The sequence below is a fragment of the Aptenodytes patagonicus genome, chromosome 5 (genome assembly GCF_965638725.1).
Source record: "Aptenodytes patagonicus chromosome 5, bAptPat1.pri.cur, whole genome shotgun sequence".
In the NCBI taxonomy this organism is placed as follows: Eukaryota; Metazoa; Chordata; class Aves; order Sphenisciformes; family Spheniscidae; genus Aptenodytes; species Aptenodytes patagonicus.
In genome coordinates, this window is record NC_134953.1 from 41,252,454 (window position 1) to 41,269,307 (window position 16,854).

The 16,854-nt window shown below is 38.5% G+C and overlaps 1 protein-coding gene across 15 annotated transcripts in view; it reads left to right on the forward strand.

Annotated features, from left to right (window-relative positions):
• PCDH15 (protocadherin related 15) overlaps positions 1–16,854 on the forward strand; it is an 896,179-nt gene that overhangs the window by 817,498 nt on the left and 61,827 nt on the right. For all 15 annotated transcript variants that reach the window (XM_076339474.1, XM_076339470.1, XM_076339471.1 and 12 more), the window contains 3 exons: positions 1,258–1,367; positions 2,167–2,307; positions 12,594–12,721. In XM_076339474.1, coding sequence (XP_076195589.1) covers positions 1,258–1,367; positions 2,167–2,307; positions 12,594–12,721 — 379 coding nt within the window. The remainder of the gene's footprint in view (positions 1–1,257; positions 1,368–2,166; positions 2,308–12,593; positions 12,722–16,854) is intronic.

The window sequence follows — 16,854 nt, forward strand, 5'->3', positions numbered from 1 at the left end:
GAAAGCAGGTGTAGATTCTGTCCAGAATTTTGAAGATCACTGCACAGCTGAAATACTCCTTAAAGTCTACTCCTGTTTAGGAGCCTACCTCAACATATCCTCATCTGTCTTTTATTTTGTTATATACCGAATGAGTGTAATTTTTAAAAATGGAAAATATCTGGATAATGCTAGTTTTAATAAAGATGCATCTGCATTTATGGATGAGTGAAAAAATTTCTTTTCAAATTTATTTGTTCACTAGCATGAATAGTTTTAAGCACGAATTCTGCCTTTACTTGCTGTGATGAAAATCTGAACATTTGATTTGAGATTAGCTCAAGAGTCTCTCTTCTCCTTGTTGAAATTGTTTGGATTGCTGTTTTAAATACATTGGCACAGGCTCTTTGTTCATTCTGAAGTAGTTGCAGTTTCCTTGAGGAAACAGCATTTCAAAATGTTACTCATCACATTTTCTGAGGAGATAGCGTTTGAACAATAGAAGAGAAAGAGTGAAGTAATTCTTCTGTGTGTTTCAGGAGGAAACTCATTATTTATACATGATGAAACTATGCTGAATATGAGATGCTCAGTTTTCAGTGTTTGTAGGGTACGAAGAACATGAGATACTGATGTGTTAGTACTGTCTTTACACGTATCAGTGCTCAGTGAATCAGAAACAATTTACTGAACGCTTAAAAGACGTGTATGTATACTTGGGTTGCATTTGATTTCCTGAAAAGCATCTTGGCTTTTAGTACCAAAATGGGTTGACAGGAAAATTTTTGGATATTTCTGAAGAGTAGAAATTCCTGTGGAGGTGTCTTTAAAGTGCTTACTCTTTAAATGGTAGAGGTTTACCTGTGAATGAGTTTTGCTGCATGCATTTCTGATAGATTACTGAGTTTTCTTAGTAGAGGTGAGTATTATAAAAGAGCTATTATGTTCTAAATTTTACTTGCAGTTTATCAGTCTGTGGTGGTTCTTGTGTTTCTGTTATTTCCTACTCATTATTCCTTGCTTTTCCATTTCTCATATCAAAGAACCATTATATCTTTATATTGTCACTTCTTGCCAGTTAGACTTCCTACTGTTTTTTGCATTTGCAGAGGCAAAGGTTAAACCTTTGCCTTTTTAATATGTCTTTCTGTAATAACAGATCCTCTCGCTTTGGCAGCCTAATAGATGGATGAAACTGCTAACCTGAGGAGTAAGTTTCAGTAATCTGCTGTTCAGGCAATGGGAAGATAACACAAACACTTTTGTTCAATTCTGCAGACCCCCTCCAGTGAGTGAAAGTGCACCAAAAGGAACCGTGGTCGCAGTTGTTACAGCAGCTGCCTTGAACCAGACAATTGTATATTCAATTGTTTCAGGAAATGAAGAGGGTAAGTACTAATATTTCAGTCTTAGTGGTTATGTTGAGCCTAGTGCGTGCGTCAGAAGTCTTCAAGAAATAGCGATTAGAAAGAAAGCTGCTGAGCTGAAATCCCACCTCATCTATACAAGCAGGAGGGCAATACAAGTGGGAGGGACTGCCCTTATCAAGCCTTTAGAGGTCAGCTAAAGATCAGATTAGCTAGCGGAATTACAATAAAAATTAAAATACAGTGAATTTTCACTGATGTGAAAATTCACGTTGGTGCCACATGGTGTGAATCTATGGCATACTGAAATAAGAATATAAATAGCTTTGGAGTTATACTTCGTGCTTAGAAATCTTTTTTAAGGTATTATAGACTTCGCCATGCTGTAGCCACAAGTATTAGATTAGAACCTGATATTAAACATAACATCATTCCTGCATTTGCATCCTTCTCGGGTACTCTCTGTGATCCACCTTGAAATCTCTAAGCAAAACTACACTAAATTATTTGGAGGGATGTGGAAGAATTCCCTGTCCCATCCTGCTTTTTGTGAGAGTGGGCTGTTTGTCTTCTCTGCTCTTGCCAGCGTGTCCTCAAGTTGGTTTTTCCAGTACCAGGTCAGATTCAGCTGCTGCACTCCTTTGAAGACAGCTTCAAAGGGGAGTTATAAAGGCTTTTAGAGGCCTGAGGGAGGGATGGGAACGACTTTCTGAAGACAGTGTCAGAGAATAGTGTCATCACCAAAATAAAAGCACTTAAGCATTAAAAAAGAAGTGTTTATGCATCTTAGAAAGTTACTTCTGTTTTTGCTGGATTTCAGATGTGTTTGCTATTAATAACAGAACAGGCGTGATCTCAGTTAAAAAGTCTCTGGATTATGAAAGTGTGAAAAGTTACGACCTTCGAGTTCAAGCAGACTCCTTACAAGTGGTACGATCCAATCTGCGTGTCCCTTCCAAAAGTAAGTTTGAAAACCCTTATTTTTAAATCTCTTTTTAATATGTATATGTATTGTTATTTTTTGAGGATATTGATAACTGCACTCTAGCTAGTGTCCTTGTTTTGTTGTCAGAAATACAACAGTGATGATGGTATGTGAGCAGCAGAGTGTGCATTTGTGGATCTCTACATGGAGCTGATCAGTCTTTAGCTAAATCCTCACAAATCATGTCCATGTTACACAGTTGTAGGTCTCACTGATACAGACAAAAGTCATGTTTATATATAAACAGAGTGTTAATGGCACAAATTGAATGTTTTCAGTGTAATTAGCGCTTTTTGTGATGGAATGTCACAGTTACTTTTTTGTAAACACATTATATAGCCCAAATACAGACTTCCTCCCAAATGTTGGGACACTACCAAGAGGAATGGGAAACAGATACACAATAAAGGTGACAGGAAGAAAAAGACTCCTTCAGCACCCCTGAGGATCTGTGTGGAGCTTATTGCAACCCTGACTGAGAGCAAACTGGAGGCAAGGACCTGCTGTGACAAAGACAAGAAGGTTCTTTGCAGCATCTCTAGGCAGGAAGGAGTTTATTTACAAACTGTTTTGCTTTGGCTCTGTCTCATGGTGAGGGTTTTCTTTTTCCCTTTAATGGTTTACTTTTTCTAATAAAAGTAATTCAAAAGGTCTTTTATCATCCTCCCTGTAAGGAAAAGGTCTGGGAATTCTGGCTTTCAAACATCTGGCTCACTTAGTGTCCTGTCCCATCCTATACAACTTCCTATTTAAGCCACAGTTGGGCCCTAGTGAAAAAAAAAAACAAACCTTGTACCAAAAAGTATTTGTTGTCTCAATTTTTTTTTCCCCTGTATTTTTGGTCTCTGTGAGTCTCAGTTTTTCCCTGCTCTAGCTAAGAAGCATCATGGATGCAATGAAAATAAGCCCAGGGCAGTGGACTGTTGCACTGAGAAAAGGGCAGTGAGGAATTGAACATTTGTTTAAAGGCTACGGAAATACTGCCTTCTTTCATTTCAAATTGAATGTAAGATTATTTCAAGTCTGTCCAAGAGATGCTGCTATACCATCTCATTGTACAGGGGGTGGCAGTTAAAATACATGCATCAGGCTTTCCAATACTACCCTGTAACCAGCAGAAGATTTTTGGAAATTGAGCATGTATTATGATGGATATTTCTTCTTCCTTAAGAAAGGAGAGTATGTGTGTGGTGTAACATGTAGGGATTAGTCAGTGGTCAAAAGTTGAATTGTATTAACAGCAATGTAAGATTCCGTTTGCTGTTATGGCCACTATTGGTGATCTATCTGGAGAGGGAGAGAATGAGAGAGCTAGTGCCAGTTGACTGCATTTCTTTGTGTCTGGGAGAGGTCCAGTTAAGGTTATATTCTGTAAAATGCAGCCAGACCATACGCAGTGAGGAGATAAGGCTTATGTGCAGCATACAGCTCTTTTCAAATCTTTCTCTGACATGGGTGAACAGATGAGGGAGTCAGCAGGTTCCAGTAGAGGTCTTTGGGCAGACCTCACAGGTCAGGGAAGCAGTGGCCTCTGTATCCCTCTTCCAACTGATAGTCTGCACTAGAGCAGTTCTCCCAGCTGGGCAGCAGTTTTAAAAAGGCGATGGCTGAATTATTTTATTCAGGGATACTTGATAATGACTGGAGTTTGAATTTGGTCCAATTTAAAGGAAGACATGCACTTGCTGTATGTGTTTGGACATCCATGGGTATACAGCATGTATTAGGTTTTGAATATGCACTGTGCTGGATGGATAGCTAAAGAATTTGGTAGATGTATATTTTTAAAATGCTTTACAAGTATCTGGCTAACTAAATCACTTTCGTCTTTGTAATGGAGATCCCTTGACCTCTAGGTTTGATTCTTACATTTGTATGATGTATGTCTTTCTATTTTCTAGGCACTTTTTTCTTTCTTGATGAGTTTTAATCAGGTTAAATGCTACTTCAGAGTTTCAGGGTGCTGAATTGATGAACTACAGTGGAAGGAGATGAGGTGGAATTAATGCACCACTGTGGACTTTGGTGACATTGAAATGATGAACCACTTTGGAGATAGGTGACTTTGAATGCACTTCTCTAGAATTATGTGACACTGAATTAATACACAGCTCTGACGTTCAATGGCAATGAATTGCTGCCAGTTCCGGTGTTAGATACCACTGAATTGGTGAACCATTCTGGAATTTGTTGGCAGTGAATTGATTACCTACTCTGGAGCTGCAATGATGAGCCCTTCTGGAGCTAGATAACGCAGCACTGACGAGCTGCTGAGCCACAAAACAGCACTGAATTTTATGACACTCAGAAGCTAGGTACCAAATTGTTTTTAACTGTGTGGTATTCTAGAAGATAATTATATAGAAGTAGGAGTTTGAGTTTTCATCTGTGCAGTGGAAAAGTGGATGATACTGCATTAAATGTAACTAAGCTTGTCATTCAATGATAGTGCCAACTGATAGCGTAGTAATAATTGAATAAATAAATGAGGAGAGAAGGTAAATTGAGATGTCGTTTGGAGTATGAGAACATAAAATTGGTGACTTAAACTGGGTTTTTAAAATACGGTGCTAAATCATGCAAAATCACACTCTTTCAGCAGAATCGAACTCTTTAAATGAGTTATTTTAACTTAAACTTTATAATGTGAAGTTGCAGTGCATTTTTACTTCATTTGAATGGAGGAAGAGTTAGGTTTTCTGATGATAGTGAATTTAAAAGGCTGGAATTCTGGCTTGAGTAATCAACAACTGGTGATGCTGAGCCCTGAAAGACCTTCAGTATTAATGGACTTCTCCAATTCAGTTAAATTTAGCAGCCTGGGTTTTTTTCTGTCTGCTCTTTGCTTCTTAGATTATCTGTCACGATAGACCATAGTCTAGTAGCATACTGTAGGTCAAATGAGGATTGTGATTATTAGCTTCCAAATAGAAGCTTTCAGTTCTCCCTCATGGGGGAGATGGATCCCTCATCCCTCAATGGATAAGATGAAAAAAAGAAAAACTGATATACTGAAAAACTGGGAACATCCCAAAACTGTATGTGGCAGGATGTGTTCTGCAATTGGAAGGTGCTGCTCTGTAATCTATCACAGACCAAGCAGCTCCTTCCTCCCAGAAGGAGTTGTGAATTAGTGAGCTGAAGGGAATGCATCAGTGCAATTAATCTTTTACTAAACCAGAAGTACTTCTTGAACAAGAACAGGAGAAACATCATCTTTTACCTCATTTGAACACTGTCAGCTGTTTGAAGTTTTCATCAGTATCTCACTGTCCTGCAGTTTGATGCCCAGGAGAAATGTGGTCAGAGCAATAACCTTGTTGTGGCAAGGAAGGAAGGGACAGGAGGAAGCAAAGGGGTTTATGGGAAACCAGAGGGAGCAGTGAAGAGGAAGTGCTGCCTAAATGCAGTAAGAAAGAGCAGTGGAGTGGTATAGGCAAGAAGGGGGGAAGAGAGGGTTTTACCACCAAAGTAAACATGGTCCCAGTTTTAAGAATCAAAGCATTAGTGGGCGTGTGGTCCCTGTGCCAGACAGATGAAACAGCACTATGGTGCGAGACACCAAGGCTTCCCACTTTGATCTGGAGAGAAGGGTATATTTACAAGAGCGCCAGAATATGTTTGGTTTTGAACACCACTGACAAAAGGGCCCTCCAAATTCCTCCAAGTACAGAAGTAGAGGATTCAGTCTCACGTTTTCCAGTGTTCACAGTTTCCAGCATCTGAGAAGAGCGCATCTTTTCATTCCCCAACTCCAACATATGACCCTTTCAGCCTGCCACCGCACGCTCGCTCAGTGAACTGCTGCTGAAAGCAGTTGTCATTTGCTCTCTTATCTTGACATCATTGCTGTCTGTGCATAGCTTCACCCCTCCTCCATGGCCGCCTAGCAAGGTAGCCTCCAGGCTGTTGCGGTGTCTGTCTGCAAATGGACACAGATGCAAACAGATGGTTTAAAAATTAAACCTTACAGGCAAAGGTGTTATCGGTTGACACAGTGCCACGTCAAAGGTTTGTCTTCATTAGAAATTACCTGTGTTAACAGCTTCTTGCTCAATCAGTTGTTGAAAGGGAGGCCAGAGGGAGTATTTTTGACTGCAGGTTGCTCTACTGTAGATTTTGTCTTGTTTTGATTGTCTCTAAGTCTGACTGTGAGACGTCTCTGCCTCCCAAGTAAGTCATGTTCTCATGGCAGAGGTGAAAAGGGGTTTTCTTGTGTTATGGACTTTTAAATGCAGTGGAACTCTCCTCTATATCCCTGATCTTGTCACCTGCATCTTCATTAGGAAACTTACGGCATCGCTTGTAGTCCCGCTGTCATCTCTGCTGCATCCTCTTTTTATTTTTGCTTGCACTCTTGCTGACTTGATTGGCTCTAATTAAAGAGTAGGGAAAGGAAGATCAGTAAGCGTGTATTTCACATTCCTAGAGATGCAAAAATAATGACAGATACACATGGTTGGTTTTACTGTCTTTTAAGAGGAATTAAAAAGAAATGGAAAGCACTGCAAACAATGGATTTGTTGGGTTTCACAATTGTACTTGCACTGGCTTGATAAGCAGATTTCTTTTTTAGAAATGGCAAGTGCCATCTTTGTGTTTGCATCCAGCCTGCTACAGGTGAGAACTGAAACAAGATATCCCTCCAAACTCTCACGGGTGCTGCAGAATTCAGAGTAGCATGAATTTTTATTAAAAATCAACTTAGAAGTAGCATTCAACAAGCAAGAGGTAAGATATCTCAAGAGTGTTAGACCAGCTGAGGGGGGAATACACTGCCACCTTTTTTCATTTCAATCAGGTGTGCTAAATATTACATTCACTGCTAGGAGTGAATATGTGATCTTGGTAGAGATGTTTTTATTTTGGTATTGAAAGATTTTTAAGCAAAAATGCACTTTTCAATTTACTATTTACATGTTTTATTCGTTCAGTTAGAACTATTTTTCGCCTTTGGCACAGCCCCAAGCAAGAAGTGGTGCATACCAATTCCCCAGATGTATGCAGGGGCACTGCCCCGGGGATGGCCATTTCTGTTGTCAAATTGCTGCCATAATCCCAGCTGTGAGGCATGGCTTTGCTGTGGGTGTTGCAGGGTAAAAGAACAGTTCTGTCTCTCCTGTAATGTTTTTGGTTTTCTAATCACAAAATAAACCTTTGGGAATCATAAAGCAGAAATGGATAAAACTAGTTTTGCAACAAAAATTCTGCAATTGCTCCATACTAATTGGGAATAATAGTTTTACAAAGTTAAATATGAAAATGAATTCTGTATCCCTGTATTACTGACTTTTCAAGTAGCTTTACACTTTTAGTTTCAAACATGTTGCAAAAGTTTGTGCTGATGGTGTTTTACAAGCTGGCTGCCATGCCAGTCCCTGAATCCAGGAGATGTGACAGGTGAACAAAATATGCTGCAGAGCCTAAAGAGCTGCAAATCAGCCTCCTCTGCCATACGGCTCTGGGGTAGTTTCCCTGAAAGCTACTGGGACAAACTTCAAATTTCTCTGGACAACAAAGCAATATATTTTAGAGAGGCTGCATAAAAGATGAGCTCCCTTTCAATTAATTATTTGGTAGAAAAAGATATTTTATGTTTATTTAAATCAGACCTTGGATCAGCGCTGTTCCAAATACGTTGCTGTTTACGTCTTATCGAAGCTTCTTTTTGCACTGTTCTTGATCAGCTACAGCATATGGTGAGCTTCTTCAGGCTTTATGGGCACATGCTGATTTAGATCAAAATGCCACTGAAAAATATTTGGTGCTGATTCCTATTTGGTTCTGCCAAATTTAGTAAGGCGAGATTGAGCGCAGCTGCAGTTCAGTTTAGTTTACCTGCCAAAGCACAAAGTCTGCTCGACAGACTTGTAGGACAGTAGTAAAGCAAAGTGCTATTGAACCCTGACGAATTACAGTTCTCATTCCCAGTTTGATTAAAATGAACTTTTAAAAGAGAAGAATCTGCTGTTACCTACTGCAGAGCAAACAGCCACTGCTTAAGCTAGATGCAGGTTTTCTTATGTTTAAATTATCGATGCATGAAGAGCAGTTGTATCAATGGCTGGTTTGGCATATTATAGAAGACAAGTGCAGTAGCGTTGGTGAAAGCATAAATTAAAACAAATCTAGTAACACTCAAAGCATAGTTGACTCTGTCCCAGTGTTCAAAAAGCATTGCTTTAATTCAACATATTTCTGCAGAGAAACTACAGGCTCACGTGAATCGGGCACATTATTAGCACTACTTAGATAAGCAGTGATACTGGAAAAGAGTTTTCAACAAGCGTGTTTGGGAAAAACTTCTGGAAAGGCTAGTACACACTAGTTCCGACCAGCTCCCTGGAGTTTTTGTTGGTTTTGCTTTCTATGTTAGTCATTCATGATCTACTAGTTTTATGTATTTCAGAGGATCCTCAGGTTTCCTTTAGAGCAGCTTTCAGGATGTTTTCACTCTCCTTAAGCAAATCACAGAAGCTGAAAGATCCAAATGCCTCATCTTCTAGTCTTGGGAGCAATTATTTAGCTGGAGCAGTGCATGCAATATGTTTGGTTCTTAGAAACTGAAGATGACTCACAAGCAGCTGCAATTCTGTATACTCTGTGCACTGCAGCTCATCTCAGGGGGGTCTAGAAGAGAGGAGGTAAATGGGACACAGGAGACCTTGCAGGAGATTGTGGTGCAGAAACTTCCTTTGTGGTGTATTGTCTGGGAGGCTGACTTGACCTCCATGACTGTTGAACTAATTGGTGTGAAAAATCCAGACAATAAATGTGTCTTAGCAATAAAAATGTGCAGTAAAACTAAAGAAACTGTTTTCTTATCAAATATTATCTGCATACTTTGTGTGCAGAGAAGCACTTCCCTTACAGCTGAAGGAAGGCAGTTGTAGCACTCAATCAATTTTCTTCTCTGCTCTTTTTGGCCACCTTGGCAGTCCTGTGCTGCTTTGTCCAGGGAAAGATGCTTTCTTCTTTCACCTGGCCAGCTATTTAGGTAGCTCAGTCACAGTAGTAAGAAATACACTTTGATTGCATGAGGTCTCACAAGAAGTACCGCGGAGGAGTAAATTCTGGTTTCAACTCCTGGAATCCATGAAAAAGAATATAACTGGAGCTGGATTCCAGATCTAGAATACCAAAGCAGCAAGGTTTTACATACATGGGGATACAAAATTTCCCCTCTGGAAGGTGAGTTGTAAATATTGGTGTCCTTTGGTGTTCGCTGTCCTACCTGCGAGAGTATCAGTAACTAATAGTGCACATTAGACAGTGGATGCTGTTGCCTCCCTTCAGATGCCAGAAAAGAGGGCTAGAGCCACACACGAACAATATTTAGAACAAGCATTAACAAATTTGGAATATGACAGAAAAAAGAGTCTAATGCCAGACTCTAAACCAGACTCTGTAAGAACATGTTCAGGTTGGGTGGCCTTTTCAATCAGGCAGGGCACTGGAGGTGCAGGGGTGGTGGACGTAGGAGCACCATACCCTATGTCTCTGGGCACCAGAGCCCTGCGTGCAGGGGGTATCTGACTAAATCAAGCAGAGCGGCTGGGGAAATCCCCATGGCGAAGGGTCTGGCATGACCTTCGCACGCATGGCATGGTTTCTGATGAGGGATTTTAATGTGTGCTGCTTCTAGGTTTATCCGATGTGAGAACAAGGCAACCTCTGTAACTGGCTGGGAGTCGTTCACTACAGCCAGCTGTAGGTTGGAATCGGATAAAAAGCACGTGGTAGTGAGGCGTTCACAAATGCCGCATTCCCCTCTGTCTGCCAGAACGAATGAAATATAAGCTGTTTATAAAAATCAGGCAGTAAGATAAAATGAAGGTATATGTTTAATTTAATGTTAACGATGCTAATGTTTGTATATATGCAGGATATTTTATTTGCTTGGTGCTTAATGTAATAACGTTCATTTCTCATTTTCAAAGCATTCAACCGTTGCTAGACAAATCAGCATTTTGGCAGCTCAGAGAACTACCAGCAAATTAAACAAATGTTTTTGAGCAAATTGCAAAGCAAACTTTGCGCGAGGCTAAGGCACCTCACCAAAACTGGCTTGAAATGATGAATATAGTGAGCATTGTGCAAAAGATGTTTAATTTGCATTAGAGAGAGCTAGTGCAGGTTAGCAAATGCCTACTCCTGCCAGCACTGAATGTGATACAATTAGGATCTTCCCTACAGCAGTAAACTGGTGCCAGCCATTGATGTAACTGTTTATTAGCTCAGCAGGGCAAGGTCACTTACACACATTGCCTGTAATCCTGCTTCAATTGCCTTCTTCCCTAAAGGGTGTAGCTGCAGTGAAAAAGCCTGCCTGGGGATCTCATTTTTCTCAACAGGGTTGCAGTTTCTAACTGTAACTTAGTATTGCAGCCAGAAACATTAAGAATCCAGTTTAACAAGAGAGAGATTTAGATTTGACTATTCATAGGACCTCACAATACCTCTTTGACTGAAATTTTTCTTCACTGTAATAAATAATGTAGTCAAGGTAAGAAGCGTTCTTTTAAAATGAACGTAAGCAAAACTAGAGATGATTACGAATAGACCATTATGTCCACATTACACACATTCAGATGTTGGCTTATTGCTTTTTTTCCCACGTCTGTAAAAAGAGAGCTTGTCATGAAGTGATTTTCCCATGAAGTAACAGCACCTACAAGTTGTTTAACATATCTGCACAGATAAGTGTGGAAAGTGAATAATTGATTATTCCTCTGAGGAAATACCATTTCCTTTTTTTCTTTCCTTTCTCTTTTTTTCTTCTCTCTGTACTAATGCATCGGGCAGCATTTTAAATGTTTTTCTCAGATTTCAGTTACGTTTATGAAGTCCTCATTTGTTTCCCATCAGTTGGACCATCAGATAGACAGAATATCTTTGGTGACTCTGGCAGTCTAAGAAATAGTCTGGGTTTTAATTTTCTTGTCCCCTAAAGATACAGCTACTAAGCTCTTTCTAAATGAGACTGCCTTTTGAAGCTAACTCAGATCAGCATGGCACCTGTGCAACATTTAAATTACCCTGGCACTGAAACAAGTTGGGAAAACCAACTCTGAAATGAGGCAATTTATCACTTGAAAATGTGGTTTTAATTAACTGGATATTACAATTTCCAGCAATCTTTCTGGATTATACAATTCTGAAAGAGACAAACAGATGTTGGTATAGATTACTGTGCAGTTGAATCTTTTTTGCACTAGTTCCATAATTTTTGCTAGAACTTTTTTTCCTTGCAGAAGGAGAGAGATGTTTATTGTTCAATGGGGTGGATCAGTAACTGTTTAATAAAACACAAATTAACAGCTGTATTTTGCTTGAAGGTCTGTTGAACCTCTAGTGGGGAAGTAATAATTCTTGAGTTCCCATGGGCCAGGCCAGGTTTGTGATGAAGACAGGCTTAGGCATGCATTCAGTAAATTCATTAGGTGTTGAGGCTGCTTAGCACATGCATGAACAAACCTCTCAGATGTTTGTGCTTTATGGTTCAAGCAGGTATAGAAAACACTGCATTGACCTGCAATGTAAAGTATCATGTTGTTCATCCAGAGGATGTTTCTGCCAGCGCTATTGTATGAACATTTGTGAGTTTACAGGCACCATGGCAGAATCACCCGTTAGGTATTTGCATGGGAGTTAGTAATAATTAAAATACATAAAGCAAGCTGCATGTGAAGTGGAAAAAGCAAGCTGCTGTTTGCAACATAACTACTAGCATACATCACCTGTTCATTACATCTTTATAACACTTGTGAGAATTTAATGTGACCAAAATCTGTGTTACTAAAGTACAATATTCTTATTTGTGCTTTTCTATGTATTTGAAAAATTAGTTACAGGTCTTTTCTTGTATTTTCCCCAAATAGCTTGCTGTCTAAAGAAAGCCATGGCAGCTTTTTGTTTACAGGCAAATTCAGATAGACCTAATAGCAAAGTGTAGGTGTACTGGTAATGGGAATAATTTTCTATAAAGGTACAAATTTCAGCTCAAGATTCATTCAGAAGAAATGGCAAATGCAGAAACAATAAAGGCAGAGTACAAAAAGAAATAGGTTAAATCTCTTTAGTTCCTTCAAGTTCATACTTTTCATACCAAATGTACTATTATTTCTAATGTATTTATTTTTACAGTGTTATCTGTGCACTTATTTTACATGATCTGTTTGGGCTGTAAATGTTTGAACTCCAGTAGGTGCTAAAGATTTATTGCCAAATGTTCTACGCATACTTTTCATTCCTTCTTTTAGGCAATACAGCCAAGGTATTTATTGAAGTGAAGGATGAAAATGACCATGTGCCTGTCTTCACCAAAAAGTTGTACATTGGAGGAGTGTCTGAAGATGCCAAAATGTTTTCTTCTGTGCTTAAAGTTAAGGTAAGACTGAAATTTATTTTAAATACATTCACTTGCAGTGGGAAAATATTTACTCATTGATGTGATTTTTCACAGGAGGTTGCGAAATTTATTTCTCCTAAAACTGCTTGAGCTCCTTAGGCACTGGCAGTAATTTCCGTTTTATTTCTTTTTATAATCAAGTATAGTGAGCACAGAATGGGTAATTCTTCTTATGAAATCAGTGTTTGAGTATGAATATGAGTGTGATGGTTTCCATTTGTGTGTATATGATCGACATGCATCGGCCCAGTATTCCAGCAATTACTGATACAAGGTTGATTTTGAGCTTAGAAGAGTTTTGCAGGTTTTATTTCTATTGAATTTATGTGCTCGTTTTTCATTTGAAGATTTGTAGCTATCTTTTTAGATATGTTAATATTTAGAGGATTCTTTTATGCTCAATACTAGTTTTTACCTTAAATTCTTCTGACTACTTCTTTGGCAGCAGGTTTTTGTGCTTTAAAAAGGAAAGAACAGTTTCTGTTTCAGGTCAGCAAAGCAATTTTGGGTCTGTGCACTGTGACACAATTTGTGAATAAAATTGACTAGCTGTAGTTTTTTGTTGGTTGTTTTTTGTTTTTTTTTTTCCCAAAAACAAAAAAAGAGAAAATTCAAGGAAATTTAATATATAGAATGTAATTAGTGTCAGACAGAAAAATAGCTTAGAGTAAAGGCGATTTGTTTTCTGTAACATGCTTTGTGATGCAATCTTTTGTGCTACAGACAGCTTGAGTTGCCAGGACTTTCCAAGTCAGCTTGTTTCCTCTGCCTTTATTTTGTTACCTCAGCAGGCCTCCTGCATCTTTTTTCACCTTAAGCATTAGTGGTGGAATAGCTTTGAAGCTGCTGATTCTAGCTTATGCATGAAAGGGCACAGAAATATGACCTGCTAAGAGTTTTACTTTGACCTCATGATGTGTTTAGAGCACCAGGAATGAAATAGAGAATATCGGAGCTTATTAAAGTTGTCCATTGCTTTTTTGTTTTATGGCAGTCCTTCCCAAAGTAAGCCCAGAAATGGCAGCAAAGTGTGAAATTGTTAAGCATTGACTATTGGATAGAAGCCTCTGTAGGTGAAATTTGTTTACTTTGTGCACTAGTCCAGAGTATATGTTTTTCTTTTTTTTTTTTTAATACAGTGCTTATCATAGGCAATTTTTTGTCCCCAGAGTATCCATATTGGTCTTTTCTAGAAACGCATACAGCAGTCGAGTAAACAGCTGGGAATTTACTGAAGATAACTTGGAAAGGGAACATTATAGTGTATAAATCTGCCCTATGCCAACTCTTCCCAGCTTCCTCTGCAGGCAGATTGTGTTTGAGGCCATAGCAGGAATTTCACAGTACACGCTGCCCTGGGATGGTGCTAAGGCTGAGCTTGTGCTTGCTAGTCTCCCAACGGCAAAAACATGAAGGAGCCTTAATACTGCTTTGCCCCAGGTGTGTTCCTGGCATAGCAAAGGATGCTGTTCAGCGGGCAGCATGAAACGTTGCCTGATGGAAAGACCTGCGCCCAACCTGCAGGATAATTTGGGGAACCGGATCAGATAAGGTCAGTTGGCAGATCAAAGTCAGTGCAACTTCTGTCATAGCATTATTAGGGGAACATTGAGTGGTTAAAAGAAGTAGAAATCCTGAATGAAAGGGAAGGTGTAGGGAGGAATTATGATGAGAGGAGATTAAAGAGATGCGCTGGTAATTGGAAAGAGCGATTAGCCCAGAATGCTTGTTGAAAAGGCATGTTTATTTACTACTACTTCATCAACTGTGAAGGCTCAGTTCAGACTTTGTAAATGAAGCCAAAAAAAGTCATCTAGCATGTGCAATGCCTGTGTTTACTTTGAAGATTTACTTGCACGCAAATAAAGAAATTGCAAAGTGAGTAATAAAGCAGCATTGTGTGTTGGAAATAATATGTTCAGAAAATGAATTGCAAAATTTCCTTTTATAAATTTCTGTTCCTCCATCTTCTGTATTGAAGTTTTAAGGTACACCAGATTTCTACTCTGTACAAAATAAATAGTGACACATAACCAGATGTTTGCTTGATTCAATGAAAAGGAAATTCTAGATGCACAAATTAAAGAAATTGTGGTAGTGTTGCTGTTAGGGTGACCTCAGACCAAAATTGAGCAGAGTTTTGAAGGTAGGGGTAGTATTTTTGTTAATGTTTCTTTTTCCAGACATTTTGCCAGTTATTGCTTCTGGCAATACAAACCTTAAACTGAAGCCCTGGCATACTGAAAAATAGGAAACAAAATTGTGTCAAATCCATGAATTTTAGAAGTGCTGAAGATACAGAACTGCACAAAGATACTGGAGTAGATAAAGAATAGTGAATAGCAAAGTTACTTAGATAAAGGAGTGTTATGTGTGTCATAAAGTAAATGAAACATAAGACACATGTAAAATTACATTTTGAGTTGATCATTCAAAATTTGAACGGGCTGTGAAATCCTACCTGGCTTTCAAAGAGGCATTCCTGATTTCTTAGGCACAGATATTCATGTGTGTCAGTCAAGGGGACAAGAAGCATGTGAGAAGGAGCCAGGCATACAGGTAAGGGGTATTCGGGGATGAAGAGGGGAATCTGCATTTACCCTTCAGAAACACTTGACTCAAGAAAGGTGATTAAAGGACAGAAAAGGACGACAAAGGAAGACACAAAAGAAATTTCCATTTTATGTCTCTAGCCTGCTTCTGTTAAAACATATGACAGAATTCTCCCTGACTCTGCTGACAGGCAAAACAGAACAAGGTATAAGAGAGAAGTTGTTACTAGTGGATGGCATCAAACGTAACTGTGTGCTTAGTTAAAGTAAAATTAGAAACAGTTAAGAAGTGCTTGTTGCAGAAAATCAGGCTGTAATTTATTCTACACCAAGCATTTTTAGCAGTTGGTGCTAGTTAGCTTATTTTCTGTCCTTTAGGGGAAAAAAAAATGTAATTGCTCTGTTAGTTAAATACAATACCTATTCCAATTAGTGTTAAGAAGAATTAATCAAATTAATGTCTTTTCTTGAAGAGTTCAGGTGAGTAGAATTAAATGAGTAGTTTTCCAAGTTGAAATTTTTAAGAACATTAATAAAGTACACGCATAGCTTGCACTGTAGAAATTAGTCAAATTTTTATTCTAATAAAATTATTAGAATTTACATTTTATTATTATTATTCAAATTTTTATTCTACTAAAAAACTCCTTAGTAGGAGTTTTAAATACATTTGCTTTCATCTTCTGCATTCATTAATAGTTGCTAATTTTTTAATGACTTCTGAGTAATTTTGAAAAGAAACTTATATTCTCAGCATATTCTCATTCTTCCTGTCACTGACAATGACTTCGAACATGGTATTGACTAACAGGAGAATTTTTACAACTGAAAGATGTAAAACTGCATGTTATAGATTTGTTGAAATCATTGTTATTGGGACTCATAGTGAACCAACATTTTCTAGTTATGAACAGTGTCATGTTATTTGTCACAGCAATGCCGTACAGTCACCGTTGTAGAAAAGTATGCAACACTTCCTGCACACTAGGACCCAAACTTGCCATTTTTTCCCCTGTACTTCAAGGAGATACCAGCAATAAATAGGTACTAAATGTGTAGAAGTGACATTAACTTTTAAATTGGTTTCTTATGTACATTCCATTATCCTGAGGGAAGGAGAAAACATTTATTTTAAATTAAAGTGCAAGATTGTTGTTACCAAAAAAAGAATGGACTCTGAATTGAGCCAGTGTTTTCCTTGTATTAAACAAAATTAGGCATTCTAGAGGTACAGTAGGAACTCTGTTGATTAACTCCTAGCTTCTTTGTTTTTTCTCTTGATTTTTATCTATAAGTGACAGATTTTGCTTGAAAACCTGAAAGTCGAAGACTTCTATTAGTAGTGGATGATGTGGATACTCAAGTCAGTTGTTTGAAAATTCCCAGTCCACCTTTTCTTTGTCAATCATTGTTTGCGTGTGTATGTTTAATACCAACTCCTACTCATCACTCTCCAAGGCCCTTATTTTTATATCCCTTCATCTGAATATCCATGCTCCTAATGACTGTGGCAGTTCCTGCGCCAGTAGACAGGGCTGGTGTAAGTCATAACGTTGTTTT